This window comes from Pieris napi, chromosome 6 (genome assembly GCF_905475465.1).
Source record: "Pieris napi chromosome 6, ilPieNapi1.2, whole genome shotgun sequence".
NCBI lineage: Eukaryota > Metazoa > Arthropoda > Insecta > Lepidoptera > Pieridae > Pieris > Pieris napi.
In genome coordinates, this window is record NC_062239.1 from 2,011,229 (window position 1) to 2,033,475 (window position 22,247).

Here is a 22,247-nt window from a genome sequence, read left to right on the forward strand (position 1 = left end):
ACATTATATAGAAAATCACTGTTTCGCTTTAAATTATAAAGCCTATCTTTATTCCTCGCTACAGTAATATCAAGACCAAAGTTCTTCATATATTAAAATATAATGATAGCTAGTAGCTAATAGCTGAATAGTAACATATAGGTATATCAAATCGAAAAGTCAAGAAGGAGGTTTTAAATTAAAACCCACCCCAATGTCCGTGTTACACTTTTACACCTCTATGACGCCGGACTAATTTAAATAACATAACTAACACAATTATTTACTTAAATTTTATTTACTTATTTTTTACTTAGGTATTACGTTATTACGTAAAATTTCGGATCAAAGTTGCGCACAGTTTAGAAATTGCCAATTTTCTTATTTCTTTTGTTTTTATTTATCTCACAGTACCTATTGTTATTCTAATATCAGTATAATTCTAATAGGTCACTTACGTCATCGCTTGATAGATAGATTCAATGCCATATCTCATAGCAAATTCATCGACGATTTCCTCTGGATTTTCATTGAAGTAGATTTTCCATGCGTCATCTCCGCGAGCAGCTGGAAGTGTCACAGCTCCCCCATTTTCTTCGCACAGGTAGTGGAATAGGTTTTCATGCAGACATGTGTACTGGAAGATAAAGTATATATTTAACTATGGCGTTCTTAGCACTTCATACACTCTCATGGCGAATAAAACAAAAAAATATTTTTCATTTTGAAGATTTCAGTTCTTGAAGATATAGTGTTCAACCTTAAAACTCTTTCAAGCGATATTTTATACAGTATATACTATATATATACAAGAACAGAGAGGGTTACTAACTTAATGCAATTAACATTGACAGTTTAGACAACATGAAAATATTATCGATGCGTTGTCATTTAGTACGAAAGACAAAACATTAAAAAAATTATAATCAATTTCCAAACAATACGCTTGTATTCCCAATCCTAATTTTCTATACAAATATAAATAACTCAAATACAAAAGTTAAACAATCTGCGTATATTGAACTTGTCATAACTCGAGGCAACGATTTCAATTTGGAGTCATAACAATACTGAATTCATTTGGGAAATCTGTGTGGTTCGGACATAAATTGATTTCACTTTACAAAAGGTATGTGATTTCTGGATTACACACGTTTTTCAAAAGCTTAATATTATGCATGAGAGGCGAAGGTATAAAGTTTTCCTATAGCAGGCTTTCAACCGTTTTTAGGAGGTATTACCTCCTCAGTACTAGTATTTGTATGAAGATATATCGATGGAAAGACACATATACATACGTATATAACGTTCATAAATCCCACAATTTATCACAAATGATTAATGAGAATAAGATTGTTCCTCTCGCATATGTATTGAAAACCATTTTTTTAATTTTTCAAGTTTTGAGGATTTCAGAAAGTATTATAGCTATATAGATTCCTGCAAGTACTTTGGTATTGAATGCCTAGAATGTAGACGTATACAATACGACCTGATGTTTTACGGTTTAATTGACTGCCCTGACTTATTATCGCTTTTACTATTTCACATCCCTTATTCCTACTTCATACAAAGCAAATTCCTCGGTCTAATACACACTTTTTACATAACTCAGTCATGTATTGTATACCTTCAGATTTTAACACAAATAACCAGCAAACATAACACATTTTGTAATTGTATTTATAATTTATAATATGATTACAACCACTAATTACAATCCCACAAAACACGCCTTCGTATTATATTATAAACCCTTTGACTTTTAAATTCAAAACAAAATCTATAAAAAGCATATTTCAGTCACAGCTTATTTCCACAAGTATATACAGCGCGAATATTCACGTATTTAACGTATTGAGTTTAAACTGGGTGAGCCTAAGTTAACTATCTTAGTAGTTAAAAGTTCATGGGTCGTCTTTGTTAGAATATACAAGATATCGTTTAACTATGAAGCCCGTGTAAGCCGATAACTAATCTTAACTATTAACAAGATCCAATTTACATGCGGCTACATGGATCAGAGAAATAAATCTTAAAAGTAATATAATCTTGTTACGTAAATGACTATTTGGCCGAGTCATATGTACGCGTCATGTGTGATGCGTCAATTTACTGGGCGAATCGTCCCGCACTATTTAGTAACTGGTTTAGTTTATGTGTGTGTGATATGTTCTAGCGCTGTAAAGCTTCAATTTCAATCAGTGCAATTGACTGGCGAAAAAGTTGAAAGCCATCTCGTTGGCCACGCCGCGTGCATTTGTTTCTTGTTTTTTTTTTTTTTGACAATTCACACCAATTGACCTAGTCCCATGCTAAGCTGGTGAAGCTTGTATTATGGGTACTAGGCAACGGATATACATACATATTATAGATAGATAGACATCTAAATACATATTTAAATACCCAAGACCTAAGCACAACACCAAATGCTCATCACATCGATGTTCGTCTCAGCCGGGGATCGAACCCGGGACCCATGGATTCGCAGTCAGGGGTACTAACCACTAGACCAATGAGCCGTCAATGTTTGCATACCCAGGACGTACTACTCGTATAACAAATATATAAACGTGCTGAAATCACGCATGTTAATAAGCAAATATAATATAAACGTAACAATTTTAATTTAAATAAAGATTTGATGAGGAGGATTCTAAGATTGTTTCATAGGCTCATTTTACTATTGACTCCTTCTGCTTTTATTTTATCACCACCGTATTATTTGCCCATACGCCGAGGAAACCATATTTTCGACCCACAGCCTGATAAAAACATGGCAACTACTGGCAACCGTACATGTATCTATACCAGTTAGATATATTTTAAACTTTTATTTTAGCTGACCCGGCTAACTTCGTTCCGCTTTACAGTCTAATAATATCGTTGTTACTTTAGTTAAACTTATTTTAGGATTTCATTATGGTTAACATTAATACAACTTTAGCAAATACAGAAATATTTCATTGCTTGCCATTGCGAAAGAAGAATGGCCGTTTTACACATTAGGCCTCTTCTCTCTAGCGCCAATATTGCGATACTGCATGTTAAAGTACTTTCTGATATACAACATTTTTTAAAAAGTAACACATGTCTTCGATCAAGATCAAAGCCTGGTTATGCATCTCCTCATTCACCTCAAGAACGGAATTTCTTGAACTGACACGAATTCGACGTAAAATGCGTAGTTTTGTCAACAGATGACACGACATATTGTTTGCATTCGTAAAATTATTTTACTTATTTATTTTTATTCGATAACTTATCCGATATTTTATTACTTATTCTGCTATTCGGAGCGGAGAAGAATCCATCAAAAAAGAGATTTATTTATACATTTAGATATGTTAACAGTATATATGTTGAGCAGTGGTGGCCTAGTGGCTTCAGCGTGCGATTCTCATCCCTGAGGTCGTAGGCTGTGCACTAATGAACTTTCTTTCTATGTGCGCATTTAACATTCGCTCGAACGGTGAAGGAAAACATCGTGAGGAAACCGACATGTCTGAGACCAAAAAAGTCGACGGCCTATTAGATTGAAAAATGATCATGAAAAAGATTCAGAAATCTGAGACCCAGACCTAAAAGAGGTTGTAGCGCCACTGATTATTATTATTATTAAACAGTATATGTATATCAATCTCAAGTATAATTTGTTTTAAACTAAAAACCTTACAAGCCTTTAGAAAAACCGCTATTAAACTAAATTTGTCTAAACGTCAAAAACTTGACCCGTAATTAAGAAACGATTAAACTCATCAATCGTCAATCAGAAATTTATCGCCTCGATTCATCGTATCAGCAATAATGGCGATCATTTTTCAATATTGTATCTTTTTCGCAAACAAAAGCTATGTGGGTAAATACGCTGAGCAAGGTTCTTTTGTTCGGGTTAATAATGAAAGTAATAGTAATTGCTTTGTTGGAATTTTCCTCATGTACAAGTGACGATAGATTTTTGTACTGACAACTTAGCGTGAAGAACTGTTGTATGAGAAGTTAATGACATCATCATGATATTGGCATATACTTAGAAGGCCGAAAGAACAAACATCGGGTATGGAAGGCAAAAAAATGTCTGTTTAAATGATGAAAAAAACATGCGAAAATATCAGATGCTATATTGTAAAAATATCTGATAAAAAGTCGCTTCTTCGTCTATATGTGATCTTTTCATATACATATACATGGCAAAACAACGTTTGCCGGGTCAGCTAGTTTCAATATAAAAATTGCGGGCTTAATCAAAATAAACGTTGTATTAAAAAGTTATAAATTATAAAAACAAATCCATTTCATTAAAATAAATTGACGACTTTACAAGTAATTGGGCAGCTCCGAAGGTTTCGCAAATGATCATGCTTGTTCTATTGAGTTAGAAAATGGTAATAAAAATCTCTGTAAAAGGGATTCATTAGGAGAAATCTAATTTAACTAACAGTATTTGCTCTAAATTCAAATTTCTAAATAGCATTTCAAAACAAAAATGATTTGCTTAAATAAAATGTGTTTAGAAGAAATACAGATGAAGATTTTATTATTTCATAATTGAGAAAATTTGTACAGAATTAACACAAAACTAATTATTCAATTATTTAATTTTAAAGCCCCATTTTATAGTTTTTGTTTTACGTATCGTTGCATGTTGACTGTGTTACAAAACTTAATTGTAAACTTTATTATTATTACCTGAGCCTTGAGTAATAAAAAAGTCATACCAGTAACAATTTAGCTACTCAGTTTCAAGACATTACATCTCCATAATTTCGTATAAATTTCCCACTTTTTATAGCCAAAATTTGCATTTTACGTGTCTGATAAACGCATATTTATATTTTTAAATGTGGTAATTAATCTTTCCCGTTATTTGACTTCTTGATAGACTAAATCAATTTTTTTTTTAAATTATTTTAATTGTACTGTATTTCTGTATTACTGCAACGACGTTATAATTAATAAATAACAAATAAGTTTTAGATTAAACTGACAAATTAAATTAATGATTTTTTAAGAATTTGAACTAGCCTCCAGCTAGTTATTAAATAAACCAAGTGTATGAAGTTGTGAAATTCTGAAAAACATTATGTTTTTCAGAATTCAGAATTCTGTAAGAGAAATAATTTTCTTAAACATTTTCCGGCACGATAACGCGTAATTATTCCATTGTTTATGTATTCATTTGAAAATTAATTTTGTGTAACAACATAAAGACTTTTCAGCTTATCCTTTTGAGGGATGAAAATTTTGTTACTTAGACATTACCGTGAAGGTAACTCATTCAATGTTTTTAATTTACATAACAATTAAAAGATTTTTTTAACCATATTGAAACTTGTAAAACGGTATATTAATAAAAAGTTGTTACGTTTTCGTAATTGTATTTTTTATTTATTTATAAGATTTGTCATAATAAGTTGTATTTTTTCAGGAACAAAAATATTGTTAAGACAAAAATTTGGAATTATGTTTTTATAACAATTCGTGAAAAAAAATTACTCATATTATATACTACACAAAACTATCAAACCCTTCGTTTTAACGCCTCTAATCAAGATGTACAGACAGTGTAGATGTAGATGACAAGTAGGAAATATTGAGCGAAGATTCCAAGTTTAAATAATTTACGAAAACTTAATAAATGGCGTAATAACTGACTTCAAAAAAAAACTAAAACGTTACGAATTCGAAGAGTAATTCTTTTCTTTCTAACCATGTTTCATCATCGGACGTCAAGTAAGAATACAAAATACCATCCGAATCACCTCGACTTCCGTTACCACAACTGAGCGACTCTTAAGGCAATTTTTGCCGCGTACCACCACTATGTGGAACCAGTAGACTTAGGGTCTGTGAAGAAAAGAGCGTACCAACTCTTAAAAGGCCGGCCACACACTTGCCAGTCTTCTGACGGCGGTATCACTTAACATCAGATGAGCCTCCTGCCCGTTTACCGCCTTGTACATAAAAAACAAATGATTTACACAGAATGTCACATTAAATACCTGAGAGACGCATATTCGTATCCTCATTAATTCTTTAACCATACGCAAGGCGATGGAAATTTAGGCGTCGTTTGTTACTTAGGCCATTTTAACCAATTTATCTTAACTTGATTTAGTAAGGTCTCTAATTAAATTCAACCCAAATTACTGACTTTAATAATTCAACACAAGTTACTAATTCCATTTAGATTTTTAATGACTAAATACTGATTGATAATATAAATATAAATAGTTTAATATAATCGACCACATTGTTTTTCCTTTTTTGTTTGACATTCTCAAATATATCTGTAACTTATGGGTTTTTTATATAAAATAATACGAATGAGTGAAGAATTTTTATAAAAAGAACAAAAAACAGGTCTACGACAATATAATGACCGAAAGAAAACTAAACTATAATTAAATAAATAAAAGTCGCCAGGAGGATTTTTTTAATGTGGTAATTTTAACACATATACATGGTACACCTTATAGGGCATTTTTCAAAGCTAAAAAAATATTTCAAATAACTTCAAAAAACTAATCCCTTAATTAATTTAAGAAAACTTACCCTTTACAAAGTAAAAGTTGATATAACACGAAAATGTATAAATCAAAAACGTCAAATACACGGCGATCTTCTGCCGTAATTTTTGTTCTTACCTATGCATCAACTGAATTCGGTTTATTACACTGTTATATGTAATATCCTTTCTCCTCTATAATAGACACGTTATCAAAATATCTATGGACAGCTTTATTAACATAACAATAGAAACCAAAAATTAATTTCATACCTTATTTTTTTGTTGCGACATTTTTATAGTAGAGAACGGAAATTTATAGAGAATTCATTGGTTGAAGAATTTATGTGTGCTGCACTAAATAATACACTACACAAAACCTTTTAGTATTACGCAAAAAACTATATTGAATGGTAACCACAATACAGACTTTTCCGAAATTATCCGATATGAAATTCCTGTTAAACGATCGAGTATTTAATAATATTTATAAATAAGCCTTTGTGGCTTGACCTCATGTTGCATCTATTTTTTTATGTAGCAGCCTTCTGTACCTGCACACATCTTCGATGTGTATCTTTGTGCAAGTGAACATTTTTTTTTTTTTTTTAAATAAAGACAATCGCATAGAAGGTCGCATAGAAACATTTATTGGTGCACAGTCGGGATTTGAACACCAGACTACAGGGTAGAAAATCATATGCTTAACAACTAAGTCACCACTACCCTTCTCAATCATTAGGATATAAATAATTTTAAAAAAAATCAGTGGCGCCACAACCTTTTTAGGTCTCGGCCTCAGATTTCTATATCTGTGTCATGATCATTTGTCAATCTAATAGGCAAGTTTCCTTCACAGTTTGAGCGAATGTTAAATGCGCACATAGAAAGTAAGTCAATAGGTGCACAACCGGAATCGAACCTACCTCAGGGATGATAGTTGCACGCTGAAGCCACTAGACCAACACTGCTCTTTAAATATAAATAATTACTTATGTGATAAAACCGTGGAACAAAATAGTTTTAAAAATCTGTCCTCAAACTCCAACTTCTAATACAGAAAGCTAGTTCTCAAATAGTTTTATCTCTAATTATTCAGAGCAGCTTATACGTTAGCCTATTTTCCATTATGCCTCTTGTGAAATGAAAATTTCTCATCATAAAGAGCTCAGACACCTTTAGACTGAGAGGGATGCCTCCCATTTATTTTCCTTAAAAGATTATCTGGAGGCTTTATTTTATTAAGTCGATACAGACGCTGCGTGGGAAGCCTGTTTTTAAATTCTTCAGTGTAAAAATTTAATTTATATTTAACGATAGAATTTTTGTTTTGCATGCCATTTAAATTGTAATGACAAAAACTTTAATAGAAAGACAAGTCTTTGTAAGACACTATTCATATAAATGCATTATTAGTAATAGAATAATACTAAAAAAAATAGTTTATAATTTTCGTACGCACGAGACGTCTTCTTTTATATAATACTGCGTTTCAGGCAAGCAAATATAGTATTCTATTCCTATCTATACAGAGTAGAATTAGTAATTAAGACAATTGTGGGTCTCAACATCCCTAATGTACTGAGACAAGCTGAGAGTGGTGTGGAGGCAACAAGTCGATGTATCGGTTAGGGCTTTTCAAGATTGGTCACGGCCACTAGTAATAAAGTCTACGTAGTAGATACAGCGTAGAATTTGTATAATGTAAAGATTCTTTATGTGCTTGTCTCTACATAAATAGAACAAGTAAACAAAACAGAATCAAGTTACTTTACGTATCACCGACCCCCGAAATGTATCACGACAAAATATGTGACAACCTTTAATTTTTAATTCAAAACTAACCCATTTCAATCTATTCCGAATAGCGTTTCGTGAAACACATTATTTTGCTGTTTCATTCATAAATAATGGAGTAGGTAACACGACAAGTGTAAAGGCTTTTATAATAAGTGACACAGTAACCCAGTTTGGTACAATCTCATTGGGTATAATTATTTGGGAGGAAAAAGTGAGTTGTTTATGGTTGAGAAGTGTGCATTCGCTTCATTAAGTTTCTTATTAGTTACAAGGGAACAAAATAGAGTTACACATAATATAGTTTGTTTCTTTTATTTATTTTCATTGTAAATCTATCCTGTCACATTGCCACAGATTCACGTCTAAAAAAAATATTTTCAACGAACTTTAAAAGCCCTTGATTAATGTTCTTTTTTTGGTTAAATTGTTAAAAAGGATCCAAATGTTTTGTTGCTAATAGAAAGAAAGGGAAATCACGTATTCAAAGCACCGCATCATATCCAATTCTCAAATTCATTAATTTTGAAACAAAACCAGTGTTGCCAAAACCTTTTAGGCTCCTTTTAACCTCAGCTTTCTATATCGATTTCACGATCATTTGTTTTTTTTTGTCTTATCAGAAGCCTAACCGAGAATTTTGGGCCTAAGCCATGCCAGTTTTTACGATAAGTGTTAAATGCACACATAGACAGAAAGTCCATAGGAGTGCCGGGCGTTGAACCTACGACCTCAGTGATGAGATCGAGCAGAAACCTCTAGCCAATGAGGCTACGCAAGGCCTACGCAAGGCCTACGCAAGCAGCATTCTGTTTGTACTTATAGTGCATATTGATATTAACCCACTGTGTTGAATTGGTCTCAACGTTCCGCAAACAGATAACTATTTAAATTCATACGATAATTAGATAATCTCTCTTTAATATCAAAGCAATAACACGCAACTACATAGTCGAAACAACTAACATCACCGCATACACGAATTCAACTACGACCAGTCATCAGTAATGTTTTGAAGTCAAAAAAATTAATTGAATTGCAAAAAGTGCAAGTCCAGTCTGTAAATCGAGATTTAGTATAATTGCAGTAATTGTCAAAACGGAACAGAGCGTTTCGTAAAGGGAATGCCTAATACGTCTAATGAATATTTACAATGTAAATTGCCAGTGATTGGGGTCCGTTGCTTCCGTTTCCTAATGAAAATCAACATTTTAATTCACCCACTATTACTTTAGATATTTTACATATATAGTTTGAAAGAGTAACTACAAAATGACTTTATGTGTGATATATATGCTTGTATAGTGATATATATAGCATTAGGCATAACGACGATGTGTCAGGCACAGAAGCCCGATCTACAACTTTTTAATAACGATAAATAAATAATGAGAAACGCATAGAAATCTGAAGTTATTTATTTACAATGGATGTTTTTTTTAATGTAATAGGAGGCAAATGGAAAGGATGCTTATCTAATATTAAGTGATACCGCCGCCCATGGACGCTAACATTTCCAGAGGGCTCGCAAGTGTGTTGCCGGCCTTTTAAGAATTGGTACGCTCTTTTCTAGAAGGAATCTTGGAAGGAACTACATGAATATCGTTGTCATTTACGTACGTAGTACGTCAGCTAATAACTAATTATTAATAGTATTTTTAGTCAATCTTCATACAGAATGTTTTTATTTTGTATATTTATTAATAACTTCCGTGATAGATGTATAATACAACTATTAGCTATTAGTTAACCACATAAATTCGTCATCATCTTTTTATAAAACCATTTCATAAAATATTTACGTATTATGAAATAACAAAAAAAATATGGTTAAATTTATATCTATAAAACGCAAAGTAATATTTTTCACTTGAGGTGCATAAAAATACAGCAAAAGGCATTTAAAAATAATTAAATGAGTTAATCGCATTCCGAAAAATTACTTGTAATAGGTACTACGCATTTTAAGCTCTAACATAGAGAAAACCGGATATAACAAGAACCGTTTACAAAACCTTGCAGAGACGCACAGTATAATGGCATTATTATACGCTATGAAGAACAGATAAATGGAGGCAAAACTTTATGTATTAATACATACGGGAATACATTAATAATACAAAAGATTGGCTCAGGTGAAAGAAACAACCGGAAGTGCATAGACAGGAAGGACTCCCTCCAGCAGGGGAGGCTTTAACCGTAAAAGGCGGATCTCAGACTCTTAATTTATTCAACCCAATAATTTGATTCTGAATAATGGTTATATTTTAAACATAGGTTAAAGAACCATATAAAAAATATTGTATACATGGCAACCCCAAAATGGTGAAATTCTGAATACGTTTGCCAAACGCAACCACCATATTAATTGGTTTGTTAACAAATTGACGCTATTTGTTAGATAATCGAATTGCGTATGTAATGCCTGCATTCACCTTGATATTAATTCATTTATTATTACAGATAAATTATAGTTGGAGATCTGTTAATCTGCTTAAACGATTCAGTGAGTTAATCCGCTGTATATGTTTTTGCTCATATATATAAATCGAGTTCCATTGACGGATATTATCCAGTAATATTGGGAGTGTATTCTTCAGTAATCGAAATCTTTAAGAGGCTGCCATATTAAATTAAATTCGATATTATAAATATGATTTATATATAGCCGTGAAGCCAACTTAATTACTAAATGCTTCTTTGAGTGGCTGTGAGTTACAGTACGTCAGACAATATCTCCTGTCTGAGACTAGAATCTTATCTTATATTTTTCACAAGAACCAGTACATTAAATGGTTTAATTTTTATCAATAATTAACACAAAAATTTACGCCAATCTAATTAAGTGATTTAAAGTAATTTCCTTAGTCATTACTAAGCGATTCCTTCTGAACGGCAGTGGGTATGAAGAATTAAAAAAAAATCTATAATTAAATTACGTTACGTTTAATATTTTGGTAATAAAACATCTGTAATTAAATTTTCCTACGTTATCTAATTCTACGCAGTTAACGATTCATTCATTCGTTAATTGATAATTCATTGAATATATTCATACTTAATAGAATCTTTAGCCCAATGTCAGGAACACGACCATTTATTCCATTACGAAACGATTGTTTTTCAATCTGTCCCATTAGCCCTAAAATTTATTAAATAAACTATACAATTATTAACAAAATATTTTGTCCATAAAACATCTCTGCGTCGTTACATCAAAGTTAACTTGTCTCTGTGATAGCGCTGAAAGGCGAGATTTTTGCCGAGTCATGAGGGCTCGAATTGTTTACTTCAAAGCTGACATGAGGTAACTGTCACTTAGCTTTTTTCCGTAACAATGAAAAGGCCACTTTCTGCTTAAAACAGGGTATATTGGGTGGGATTATTTCTATAATACAAACGATTTTTAATCGTAACATTTTGTTCTGATTACTCTGAAACGTTGACTTGTATTATTTTGTATAAAGGAAGGTTTTGGATCAAACCTCTTAAAATAAATCAGTGGCGCTACAACCTCTTTAGGTCTTGGCCTCAGATTTCTGAATCTGTTTCATGATCATTTTTAATTCTAATATGCAAGTAGGTGATCAGCCTCCAGTGCCTGACACATGCCCTCGACTTTTTAGGGTCTAAGATATGTCGGCTTCCTCACGATGTTTTCCTTCACCATTCGAGCAAATGTTAAATGCGCACATAGAAAGAAAGTTCATTGGTGCACAGCCGGGGATCGAACCTACGACCTCAGGTATGAGAGTCGCACGATGAAGCCACTAGGCCAACACTGCTCTTTAAAATAAATAACCTCTAATTATAACACTAAATTAGACGCCTGGATTAACAGGTCGTTGAACGCCAGGATAAATTGTTCAATTTGAAAAGGATTCTTTCAAATGCAGAATACTTGTAAAAATAAATTTTTTACTTGGAGATTTATTGTTTACTAAGATAAAGGAAATTGCAATATACGTAAAATAAAATTGTTTCAAATGTATCAATAACTGTAAAATGACCATTATTTAAAAAGAAAATAAAATCTACTAACCATAAATTTCAAAAATGGAACCCACTTAGCCACTTGTAACACGTAACCGCAGTTACCACAGTATGCGTTAAAAGCAAAGTCGCTAAGTGCACTTTACTACGTCAGTTACTGTTATAAAATACATTTACCTTGATTAAAAGATACTTGACTCTTGCGGTGTTCTAATTACTAATTACCCATTGCTCAGTGAAAATGTCTGAAGAACTTTTCAGACTAAAATCTATTTTATCAATCTTGGTTATCATTGTAATTGTACTCATAGAAAGAAAAATCAATTGGTACCTAGCCGGAAAATGAATCTACGGTCTCAAAATTAAAATAAGCTAACTAAGATGGTACCGCTCTATACATTACCATAATAAAAACATTAATTAAAACACATTAAAAAAATTTAATATTAAAATTTACCTAGTTAATCACACGCCTATAAATGTGTCACAATATAGCCTTAGATATGAAGTGTATTTCAATGTATATTTCCAATATAAAAACTCAATTGGTATACCATAAACAACAAAAAAGGAACAAATGGTCTATTCGATTTTTAATTTTTTTTAAAAACCGTTTCATTAATAAAAATATTCTCCATTTGTAGGAGTAAATGAATGGACATTTCGCGAAAACAATTTGACATTTTTTTAAGGGTTAAGCCATTGAACCAAAAAACATACCATAATTATAAAGGTATATGAGCAAGTGAATCAAAATTATATAATTAAAATATAGAATAATTAAGCCCCTGAGAAGCACTTCTCTTTAGAAAGGTTAAAAGTGAGGAAATAAATGAATGTCCATTAAAATCCGACCGGTATTGGAATGTGACGTCATGTAATTACAGTAATAGTCGTCTAAATGAACAATTGTCTGCCTATGCCGCAATTAATGAAATAATCCGCATTCTTCGTTGAAATTAGGGTTTTTGTCAGTATTTTATGTCAAATCGTTGAAAGGGTTTTAAATGTATTCGATTTTCAGCGCGCTAAGTTCCAGTGGATACTTATAGGTGCGCTTCAGTTTTAATTAGTTCATTATATTATTAATTACATAAGTCTGGCCGTAACGTCGACTTACATTTGAATAATACTTAAGAATAAAACTTTAATACAAAAATATGACAAATAATTGAAAGATGTTTATAAGAATTTATATAAAACAAAATTATCATGATATATAAACAGATATCTGAGTATCAAAACCAAAGGTTACCCACACAATTTTTTTCTTATTTTTTTTATAGAACAGCGGGCAAATGGGCAGGAGGCTCACCTGACATTACCAGCGGGCTCGCGATTGCGTTGCCGGCCTTTAACTTTTTATATGATTGCAAACCGAAGCTACATTTTTTTTAGTTTATTTCAAGTTTATGCTCCTCAAATAGAAGAAGAAGATATAAATTTATATCGTAGTCGTCATAAATAGCCGTCTTTTAAAACATCGTTTTCATTAATTTTTCTATAAGAATGACGCTAACATAGAAAATTTACTACTATCGATATCTTCACTCACTTTATCTTTCCATGTATTCCCAGCACTTAGATTTCCTAAGAGTATCGAGTAACATTTCCAAAGGCCGGCTAGTCTTAACCTTAATTATCGGAAAAGAGGTCGCAACGTCACACGCAAGCCGCTTTTAATTGCATTACTCATAAATTACAATCCCAGTGAGGGCAAGCTTTATAATAATAATTAGGTTAAGCTTCTGTCTATGACTTTGAAGCAACAAGAGGAAAATGTATAATTCCTTTATTAATAATTTTAGAGCAGCGTGGGCCTAGTGGTTTAATGGCGACTTCTGGTTCTGCGTTTGAATGCTCCAATGATTTTTTCTTTGTAATTGCGCATTATATTATTGATGCCAACCTTCGCAAGGAGATGGCACTGTAAGAAGAAGAATAATTGCGGATTTATAATTTTAAGTGCGTGCTCGAGAACAACGCGAGTTAACCGCCATACCTTAGATGCATAAAATAGACAATTTTGTATTAAAAGTAGCATCAATTCTATAAGCGATAATAGTTTTTATATAAATATTTAAAGTTAAATTATATTTTGTATTCACAATCTTTTTATCGATCATTTTGTCAATATAAATTATCATGAGGCTAGAGTTAGTTAATTCTCCATCATAAGTTTTGCGTCCAACCCAATTTTTTTTAAATGCACATAAAATTGTTTGCCTGGAAGAGATCGCTCGAAAGCGATAAGACCGCCAGTTGTCCTCCTTTTTATTTAGTTATGTCAACTGTATTTCTTATATTTTTGTATGTAACGAAGTGTTATAAAACCCTTTTTCTTCGTGAGTTTAAAATCTACCAATTGATGGCCCAGCCAGAAAACTAGTATTTAATATTACTATGAAACCAATATAATTAATAAACTGATTAAAAATAATTTTTAATAATATTCTTTCTTTGAACATGAACCATTATATTTTGTATGAAAGCCTTATACGATATAATAGATACTATAGATGTTATATACCTGTATACAATAAATACAATAAATACAGAAAAACTGATAAATTGCATCTTGCACTAGAAAATAAAACTTGTCACTATTTCAAGTCCCAGATGTGTCGATAACCGCGGAACAATGGTATTTTATTGGGAAATATGTCACGCGGTTCCCACATACGAGGAATCCTTATAAGCCAAGTGACAAATTCGATCAAACTAATAAAATTTTATACGTAAAGATACATTTCTTTCATTTGTATTTGACGACGTGAAGAATTCGTTTTTCCCAATACAAATAATAGGTGTTGCTCGAGACTTTGCATGCAAGTCACAAGATAGGAACGTGTTACCGAGATAAAAATATTAGTTGTTGGTTGCTGTTGAAATATGCTATTTTAAGGTATGCTGTTTTGATAATAACCTATCATTGTCTGTGATTCGTATTTATATTTACGGTAAACATGAAAGATTTCAAATTTTGTGTTATGGTAAAAAAAACAATAATTACTGGCCTAATTGCAAGATTATTTTTAATATAAAAAAAACCACTGTATTCCTACTATTAATCATCTTTGATTAATATTAGTTATATTTATTACCATAATATAGTCTTTTATTTTTACTAGGTCACGTTTTGTTGTGAATTGGTGAGTAATGGAAATCAATGGCGCTATGAGAAGTAAAGATGTTATAAAACGCAAAATTCACGTTTAGGCTAACGTTATTATGATAGCAGCGAAAGCATATAGAATATAATTTTGTGTATTTATTAATTGAATTTATTATGTGTAAAGTTGGTGTCACCAAACAGGGACCAAACAATTTTTTATAAGTGCTAATTTATCCTAACTTAACCCTCAATAACATAAACAATTGTCTTTTGACTAAAATCAAATATTTAATATAACAATGCGTTAAATTATTTTAATTAGTTGGTAGTAAAATTATTAACAAATTACTGAGATAATTATTATGATTATGAAAGTATCTAATAATTTCACAGTCTCTATTGTACTAATAGATACTGCCAAAGACATTCAGTTCCTGTTAACTTCCTTACATGATGTTATAAAACGAATCCACTTCTGTTGTCATGAATGCCATACACTCAAAAAATACTCTATGGATTTCACCAATGCATAATTCCCGAGTAAGGTATAATCGTATTCATTATGGTTTTATTTAAATTAACGGACACATAAAGAATATAGAGAGGCCTCAAAGATGTTTATTAAATTACACGAAATTCACGCTTGCGAAGCTAGTTAAGTAATAATGCAATTATAATCCATCCTTTTTACTGCTAATATTAAGTTTTTCAAACTCGTAAAAACTTTAATACTCATTTTTAGTACGCACCAAGAGACTAATTGGATTAAATTCTCTTTTCAAGTTTTTTCCAAGAAATAAGAACAGAAATTTCACTTCAAGCATCTTTGAAAACAACCTTAATATATGTTAATTTTTCTCTTTTTCGTGAACTGGTATAATCTCTATGGATTATTTAACTAGATTTAATTGATAATTCTGAAAGTGTGTACCTTATACAATTTATGTTTACAAATTCACAATGGCTAAAATCATTTAGAATTTTAATCATTCCCAGAACATGACCAGAACATGTAAAGATCGAGAGTCCTTTATTTCGTTTGCTCTGTGTTCTATTCGAATTATAGACTATATTACTTTGTACCAAAGCAAAGCCTAAATTTAAAGTTATCTAACAGGGCGTATTATATGTTAGGTGAGATATGAAACCTACATATTTCTACTGTTTCTAATAGTGCATGAAGACAGTAATGAGGGTTACTAATATCGTAAACTAAGGCTACATTTAATTAACAGATTACCGCGCGTATCTTGAGTCGTGTATTATACCATAGATAATAGACAACCATTAATTTTGACAATTTTACACTCCACAGACTATCTATCAAACAATACGCCTTAAGCTATTACATAATTAATATAATTCGCCTTCACAACTAATAGGTGGAACAAATTAAAAGCGCCATGGGAATATGAAACCAATAATCATCACAACGTCTATGTAATGTTACGTGTACTTTATAATGTACAGATCATACTGCGATCGTGTAATACATCCCAGTTGACCGCGTGCAACAGATTTAAACAAAGTTAGAACAGGACTCGTAAGTTATGTTTCCACGCAAACAACAAACTTGATCCTCTTAAATTGCTTTGTATTTGATGCATTATAAAACTAGTGGTCTATAGTATCACAGAAGTGACAAGAAGGTTTATATCAAGTGTTGTTATCGCTGCACACTTAATAAAGACTACGAATTGATACCGTTTAAACTAGACACAGCTAGTCATTAATATTACAGATGAGAAAGTAATACCTAAAACATACAATTTTTTTTTAATTTTGTGGGACTAATTCTATTATTTTTACTTTTAAAGATCTTTTTAATCGATTCGATCATCATCTATATAATCTCTTAAGTAATTTATAGGTTGAAGAATACTGAAAAATCAAATAGTGTCAGGAAATATAAGATGACAAGCTCACTGTAGATTTAAAAAATACGAATATATACATGATCTTATTTTTATGAAAGGTTACTAAAAATCACAAAAAAAAACAGTGAAGTCATGCGTTTCACACAGCATTGTCAAAACTAAGTTTGACAAGTAGTTAGCTGCTTGTTATTTACTAATTATGCGGAAAAGTGGTTGGCTTAAGGCCAGACGGCTGAATGCCAATATAGGACCTGTTGATTACTCCATATGGTCGAAAATTTGCTTTTAAACACCATTTCTTTTAATGGAAAAGATTTTTGCCAAAACGGAACATTGTATGAAAATGTTAAAAGACATCAATCAACGACGAATATATAAGTGTGTTAATTCAATTCACATTATAGCTATAAAAAGAGTTTATAATATAACGCTTAACGTTAATAAAGGTTTGGAAAGTATTGTAATTCATTTGCCCTTTATGTTAGTTTGTTTATTTTTATACTTTATAAAAAGTCCATACAATGGCTGGAAGCTATTTCTTATAAGGGGCCCCCTTTTTTAAGTATTTTTTGTTGTACTAGGTTATGCCACGAAGTGCTAAATATATTTAAGAATATCTAGGTAATATCGATAAAATATATAGGGTCAACATGATACTCTACATGTTGTGATTAATTTAACTTGACGATTCAAAAGTGTACTTGGTTACCCACTTGAATAAAGATATTTTGAGTTTGAGTTTGAGTTTTGAGTTTGTAAAACAAAAGTTGTGCCGGTAGCCGACACGGACATCGACTTCCAGTTAAAAAAACTACGCAACTGGAGAACTATGTCAACAAAGCAATACTTTATATAATAACATATTTCCAATGAATAAAGCTTAGACTCATTCCTTTTAGGGCACTGACAGGCTGCCAAATCGTCCGTAACATCGTTTAAAAGACAAAAGGCTAACGATTTGTTTTGAACAAAAAATATGCTAAAAAGCCGCTGTCACCTTTCACGTTTATTTGATATGGTTCACGGCATTAAAGAGCTTTTATTTTATATTTGCTTTTTCAAAGTAATAAAGGATTAAAGAAATTTGTATTATTAAATTAAATATTAAAAGATACTATAGATGTATATTATATACATTTACTGTAAAGGAAATGTGTATTTATAGGGAGACAATAAAAATATTTCCATCAACGTTCAAAAGTCAATAACAACAAGCATTGTACAAGAAACTTTCAGATTATATGAATATTTTTCGAGCAATACTCGAACTTAAATATTGAAGTGAGCTTAATAGAACTGTTTTCTTTACAAAATAACTTACCTGAACATGGTAAGGCGCTACTTTCTCCTCTCCTTTGATCTCAACATTGATGTGAAGTCTGATAGCTCCAGATACCGCTGACTTGTCTGTTCTCTTCTCTAAGTTGTACCAAACGTCCATTTCACCCGACAGAGTTCGAACCTAGGAAATAATACATTCTGTATTATAAAATGGAGTTAGTTTTTCAATTGCTGGGACGTGAAAATGATTTCGCGTTAAGTTCTATAATAATAAGAAATATTAGTTTTTCAAATATTTATAGGTATATTTTTATAAAACAGCTGTTGATGCTTTAGTCCGAAGTATTTAGGTATAAATTTTGCATCCAACCTACATATAAAGGAAATTCGCTATTTTATGTTTCCGTTAACTAACAGTAAGAAAATAATGTTAATTATTGTATAGAGGGTAAATGGGTTTTATGTATATAAATGTTATAGCTTGTTATGTAATAATAATATGTAATTATTATAGTAAACATCCAACTTCTTCACTGTCAAAGAAAATGTATATACGTCTTATTCAAAGAATAACTTTTTAATTTTTCAATGCAATTTCTTTACTCAATAGATCGCATTTCCATTGATGAAATTAAATATCTTCAAGTTGCAGTCGCAAAGGAATTGTTCGAGTTTAAAAGTCGGAGTATACTGCATTCACAGCGGGAAATAAGAGCAAGTGAATGTAAATAATTTATAGCTGTCTAGAGAAATGTCAAAGCGGAAGTAATTGTGTCTATATTTACGGAAGTATAATTTAAAATAAAATCAGAAGAGTTGCCCTAATGGTATCAGCGTGCGACTTTCATCCCTGAGGACGTAGGTACAATCCCAGTCTGTACACGAATCGAACTCATACGGTGAAGGAAAGTGCGAAAACCGGCATGTTTCAAATCCAAAAGACAACGACATGTGTCAGACAGAATGCTGATTACTTGTTGTTGAAAAAAAATATCAAAGAATGTGATGCAATCTGCGCGGTACTGGATTATTATAATTTAAAATACAATTTTATAAAATTCAAATGCATTTGATAATTACTTAAGATTAAAAAATATATTTTTACTACTTTCACTGAATAGATACATTTTTAGACTGACCAATTACAGTGTGTTTTCTTGAGTTAAGTCGAAGAACAGTTGTCTAAAAGATATCGCTTTAAAAGGTCATTTTATAGATATATACAATGAGATAAATTATAATAAACTACCAAACAGGTTTTAGTCCAGAGCTGGTAGCTAGTCTAGACTCCAGCATAATTAAACCAATTTTTTAAATATATTTTGTACGTAAATATAGGCCATGCTCATCATTCTAATGTTGCAATAATTTTTCTTTTCCTTACAATGTTTTTTTTAAATTAGTTTAATAAATTATTAAAAAAATACTTGAATAAATTTAATAATCAAAAAACCAAGCCTAGTAATAATAACAGTAACACATTTCGATTTCATTGCAAAATTTAAAAGTATAGTGTTTTATATTCCGCTTATGTTATCTAATACATTTCAATTTGAGTTTAATTAGCAATCAAAAAAAATTATTAAATTTACCTCAATAATTGTCTGTCCAAGGAAGTCATCCGATTCCCTCGTTAATTTCTGACGAAGTTTTGATTTCAAGTCATTGTCCTCATCCCAAACGCGGACTTTGATACGATCGGATGAATTGTGGCACTCGCTGTTAAAAAATTAAATATTTAATTATCTAAAGTAAACCTTGACCGTGTAGATATTTTTTTAGATTTCCGTTAAAATTACATACATTTATTATTGGACTGGTCCAAATAGATTTGACGCTAAACAAATTGTTAATAGTATGACAAACTACGAGATTATAACCATTATTTCATAATGAATCGTTATGAAATAATGGAATTTATATAATTACTAGCTGACCCGACGAACGTTGTTTTGCCATGTATATTATTTCTAGGAAACATGTTTTAGTTCAATAAAAATAACTATCTACTATAATAAAAAATAGGGGTTGATCGTAGAGGGGTGAAAATATTATAGAGTTGTATGTATTTTTTAATGCCACAATAAAAAAAATATTATCTAAAAATTTTTTTTTAGGGTGGACACTCCTTGTCACTTAGGGGTTTGAATGATAGATAGTAGCCAAATTTTTTATGCACTGAATATGCATAAAAATTTCATCAGAATCGTCAGAGCCGTTTCGGAGGAGTATGGGAACGAACATTGTGACACGAGAATTTTATATAGTAGATAGCTGGGGCATAAAATAAATCTAAATTTGCTGTTACGTTTTAATTATGTATAAGAGTAAATTGTTTGACAAAATCAATTAAAGGCTTTATTTTTAGAATAAATGTTTATGGAAGTAGTATAATATTTTGTTTAAAAAAAAATTAGGTAGCAATACTCACAAATAAAACTTCTCATTCCAAACAGGATTTAGCTCCTGCGGCATTGTTCGGGTTCTTTTCTTGACCTTGCTGACCTGGACGGTAACGTAGGGGTCGGAGGTGCCGCTCTTGTCCTTAGCGATCAGGCCTTGCGCACAAATAACTGCCCATAAAGGGCACCTTTAATAACTTTGAAGCTTCTCATAAATTTTATATAATATTACGTAGTAAGCAGTCTTAGCTTTTTAAATATTCGACTTTACGATGGAGTTACATGTTCTCTTGCCTTAGCTGAAATTACTAAAAGCTAATCGCAACTTAAGTATTTTACACAGCAAGTTAGTACTTTATCATTATCACAACGTTTACATAATGATTACTTACCTGCCCCAAGCTTCCAATGTACCTCAAACGAGTGATCCCATGAAAGATGTGTCGGGGTAAAAGACTCTAACTTCAAATCTACCAAAAATTTCAACTAGATATGCCCAAACTCGAAATCTAAAACAACTTGAAACATAGCGACTACATTATCGCAAATGCTAATGGAACTTTGTCGAGAATATTTCATAAGGTATGCTTGGAAATGAGCTAATTTTGTGGGAATTTTCACGAATCCAGAAGTAGATAGAATAGAAGAAGAGCTGGGATTCAGACATGCGTAATGCTAATTAAATGCATTCACCTACTATTTATCGGTTATCATCGAGTTTATCTTAGATCTATTTAAATTCCTGCATTGTTATCTTCAAAATGCTTATTTATATTTGTGTTAAACATGCAGTCTGGAGTGTGTTTGTGTTCGCGTTTGTGTGGCAATTAAAAATTCGCTTGTGTGTACTCAAACCGTGTACATTTTTAAGAAAGGTGTTGATTCGTGGAATTTCCTCAAGTCATTTGCAGTTGATTAAGCTACGATTTATATAGGTGATGGGTGGTGCTATTATTCGTGAATGGATCGGGTTAGGTATGTGTTCAGTGTCTGCTCAAGTCTATATGTAATTCTAAAGTAAAGGATTGTTTACTTTCCAGTAACAATTTTAAACTTGAGCAGACATAGGAGGTAAAGAGAAATCAGGCGAAGATTCAGACTAATAGATCAAACTTGCGAGCACGCGGTCCGCAGCCGCAAAAGACCACTGCAAACCTGTGATTGCGATTTTGCAGGACCACTTTGAAGTTCCTTCAATAGTAATTTGCTCAGCCTGTTCTAAGTTGTCTATGTGTGTGTCGGGATCGACGTTAAAAGTCCGCCTGGTCGCCACATGAAACGAAAGACGCAATTTA

General features: G+C 31.6%; 1 protein-coding gene across 12 annotated transcripts in view; it reads right to left on the reverse strand.

Moving 5' to 3' along the window:
- Window positions 1-22,247, reverse strand: part of LOC125050601 (protein unc-13 homolog A) — a 49,275-nt gene that overhangs the window by 15,366 nt on the left and 11,662 nt on the right. For 7 of the 12 annotated variants that reach the window (XM_047650549.1, XM_047650545.1, XM_047650547.1 and 4 more), the window contains 4 exons: window positions 20,982-21,123; window positions 20,143-20,269; window positions 18,591-18,731; window positions 438-616 (listed from right to left, as the gene is read on the reverse strand). In XM_047650549.1, coding sequence (XP_047506505.1) covers window positions 438-616; window positions 18,591-18,731; window positions 20,143-20,269; window positions 20,982-21,123 — 589 coding nt within the window. Of the gene's footprint in view, window positions 1-437; window positions 617-18,590; window positions 18,732-20,142; window positions 20,270-20,981; window positions 21,124-22,107; window positions 22,215-22,247 lie in introns of all 12 variants that reach the window. The other 5 variants (XM_047650550.1, XM_047650546.1, XM_047650544.1 and 2 more) reach the window with 1 other exon arrangement.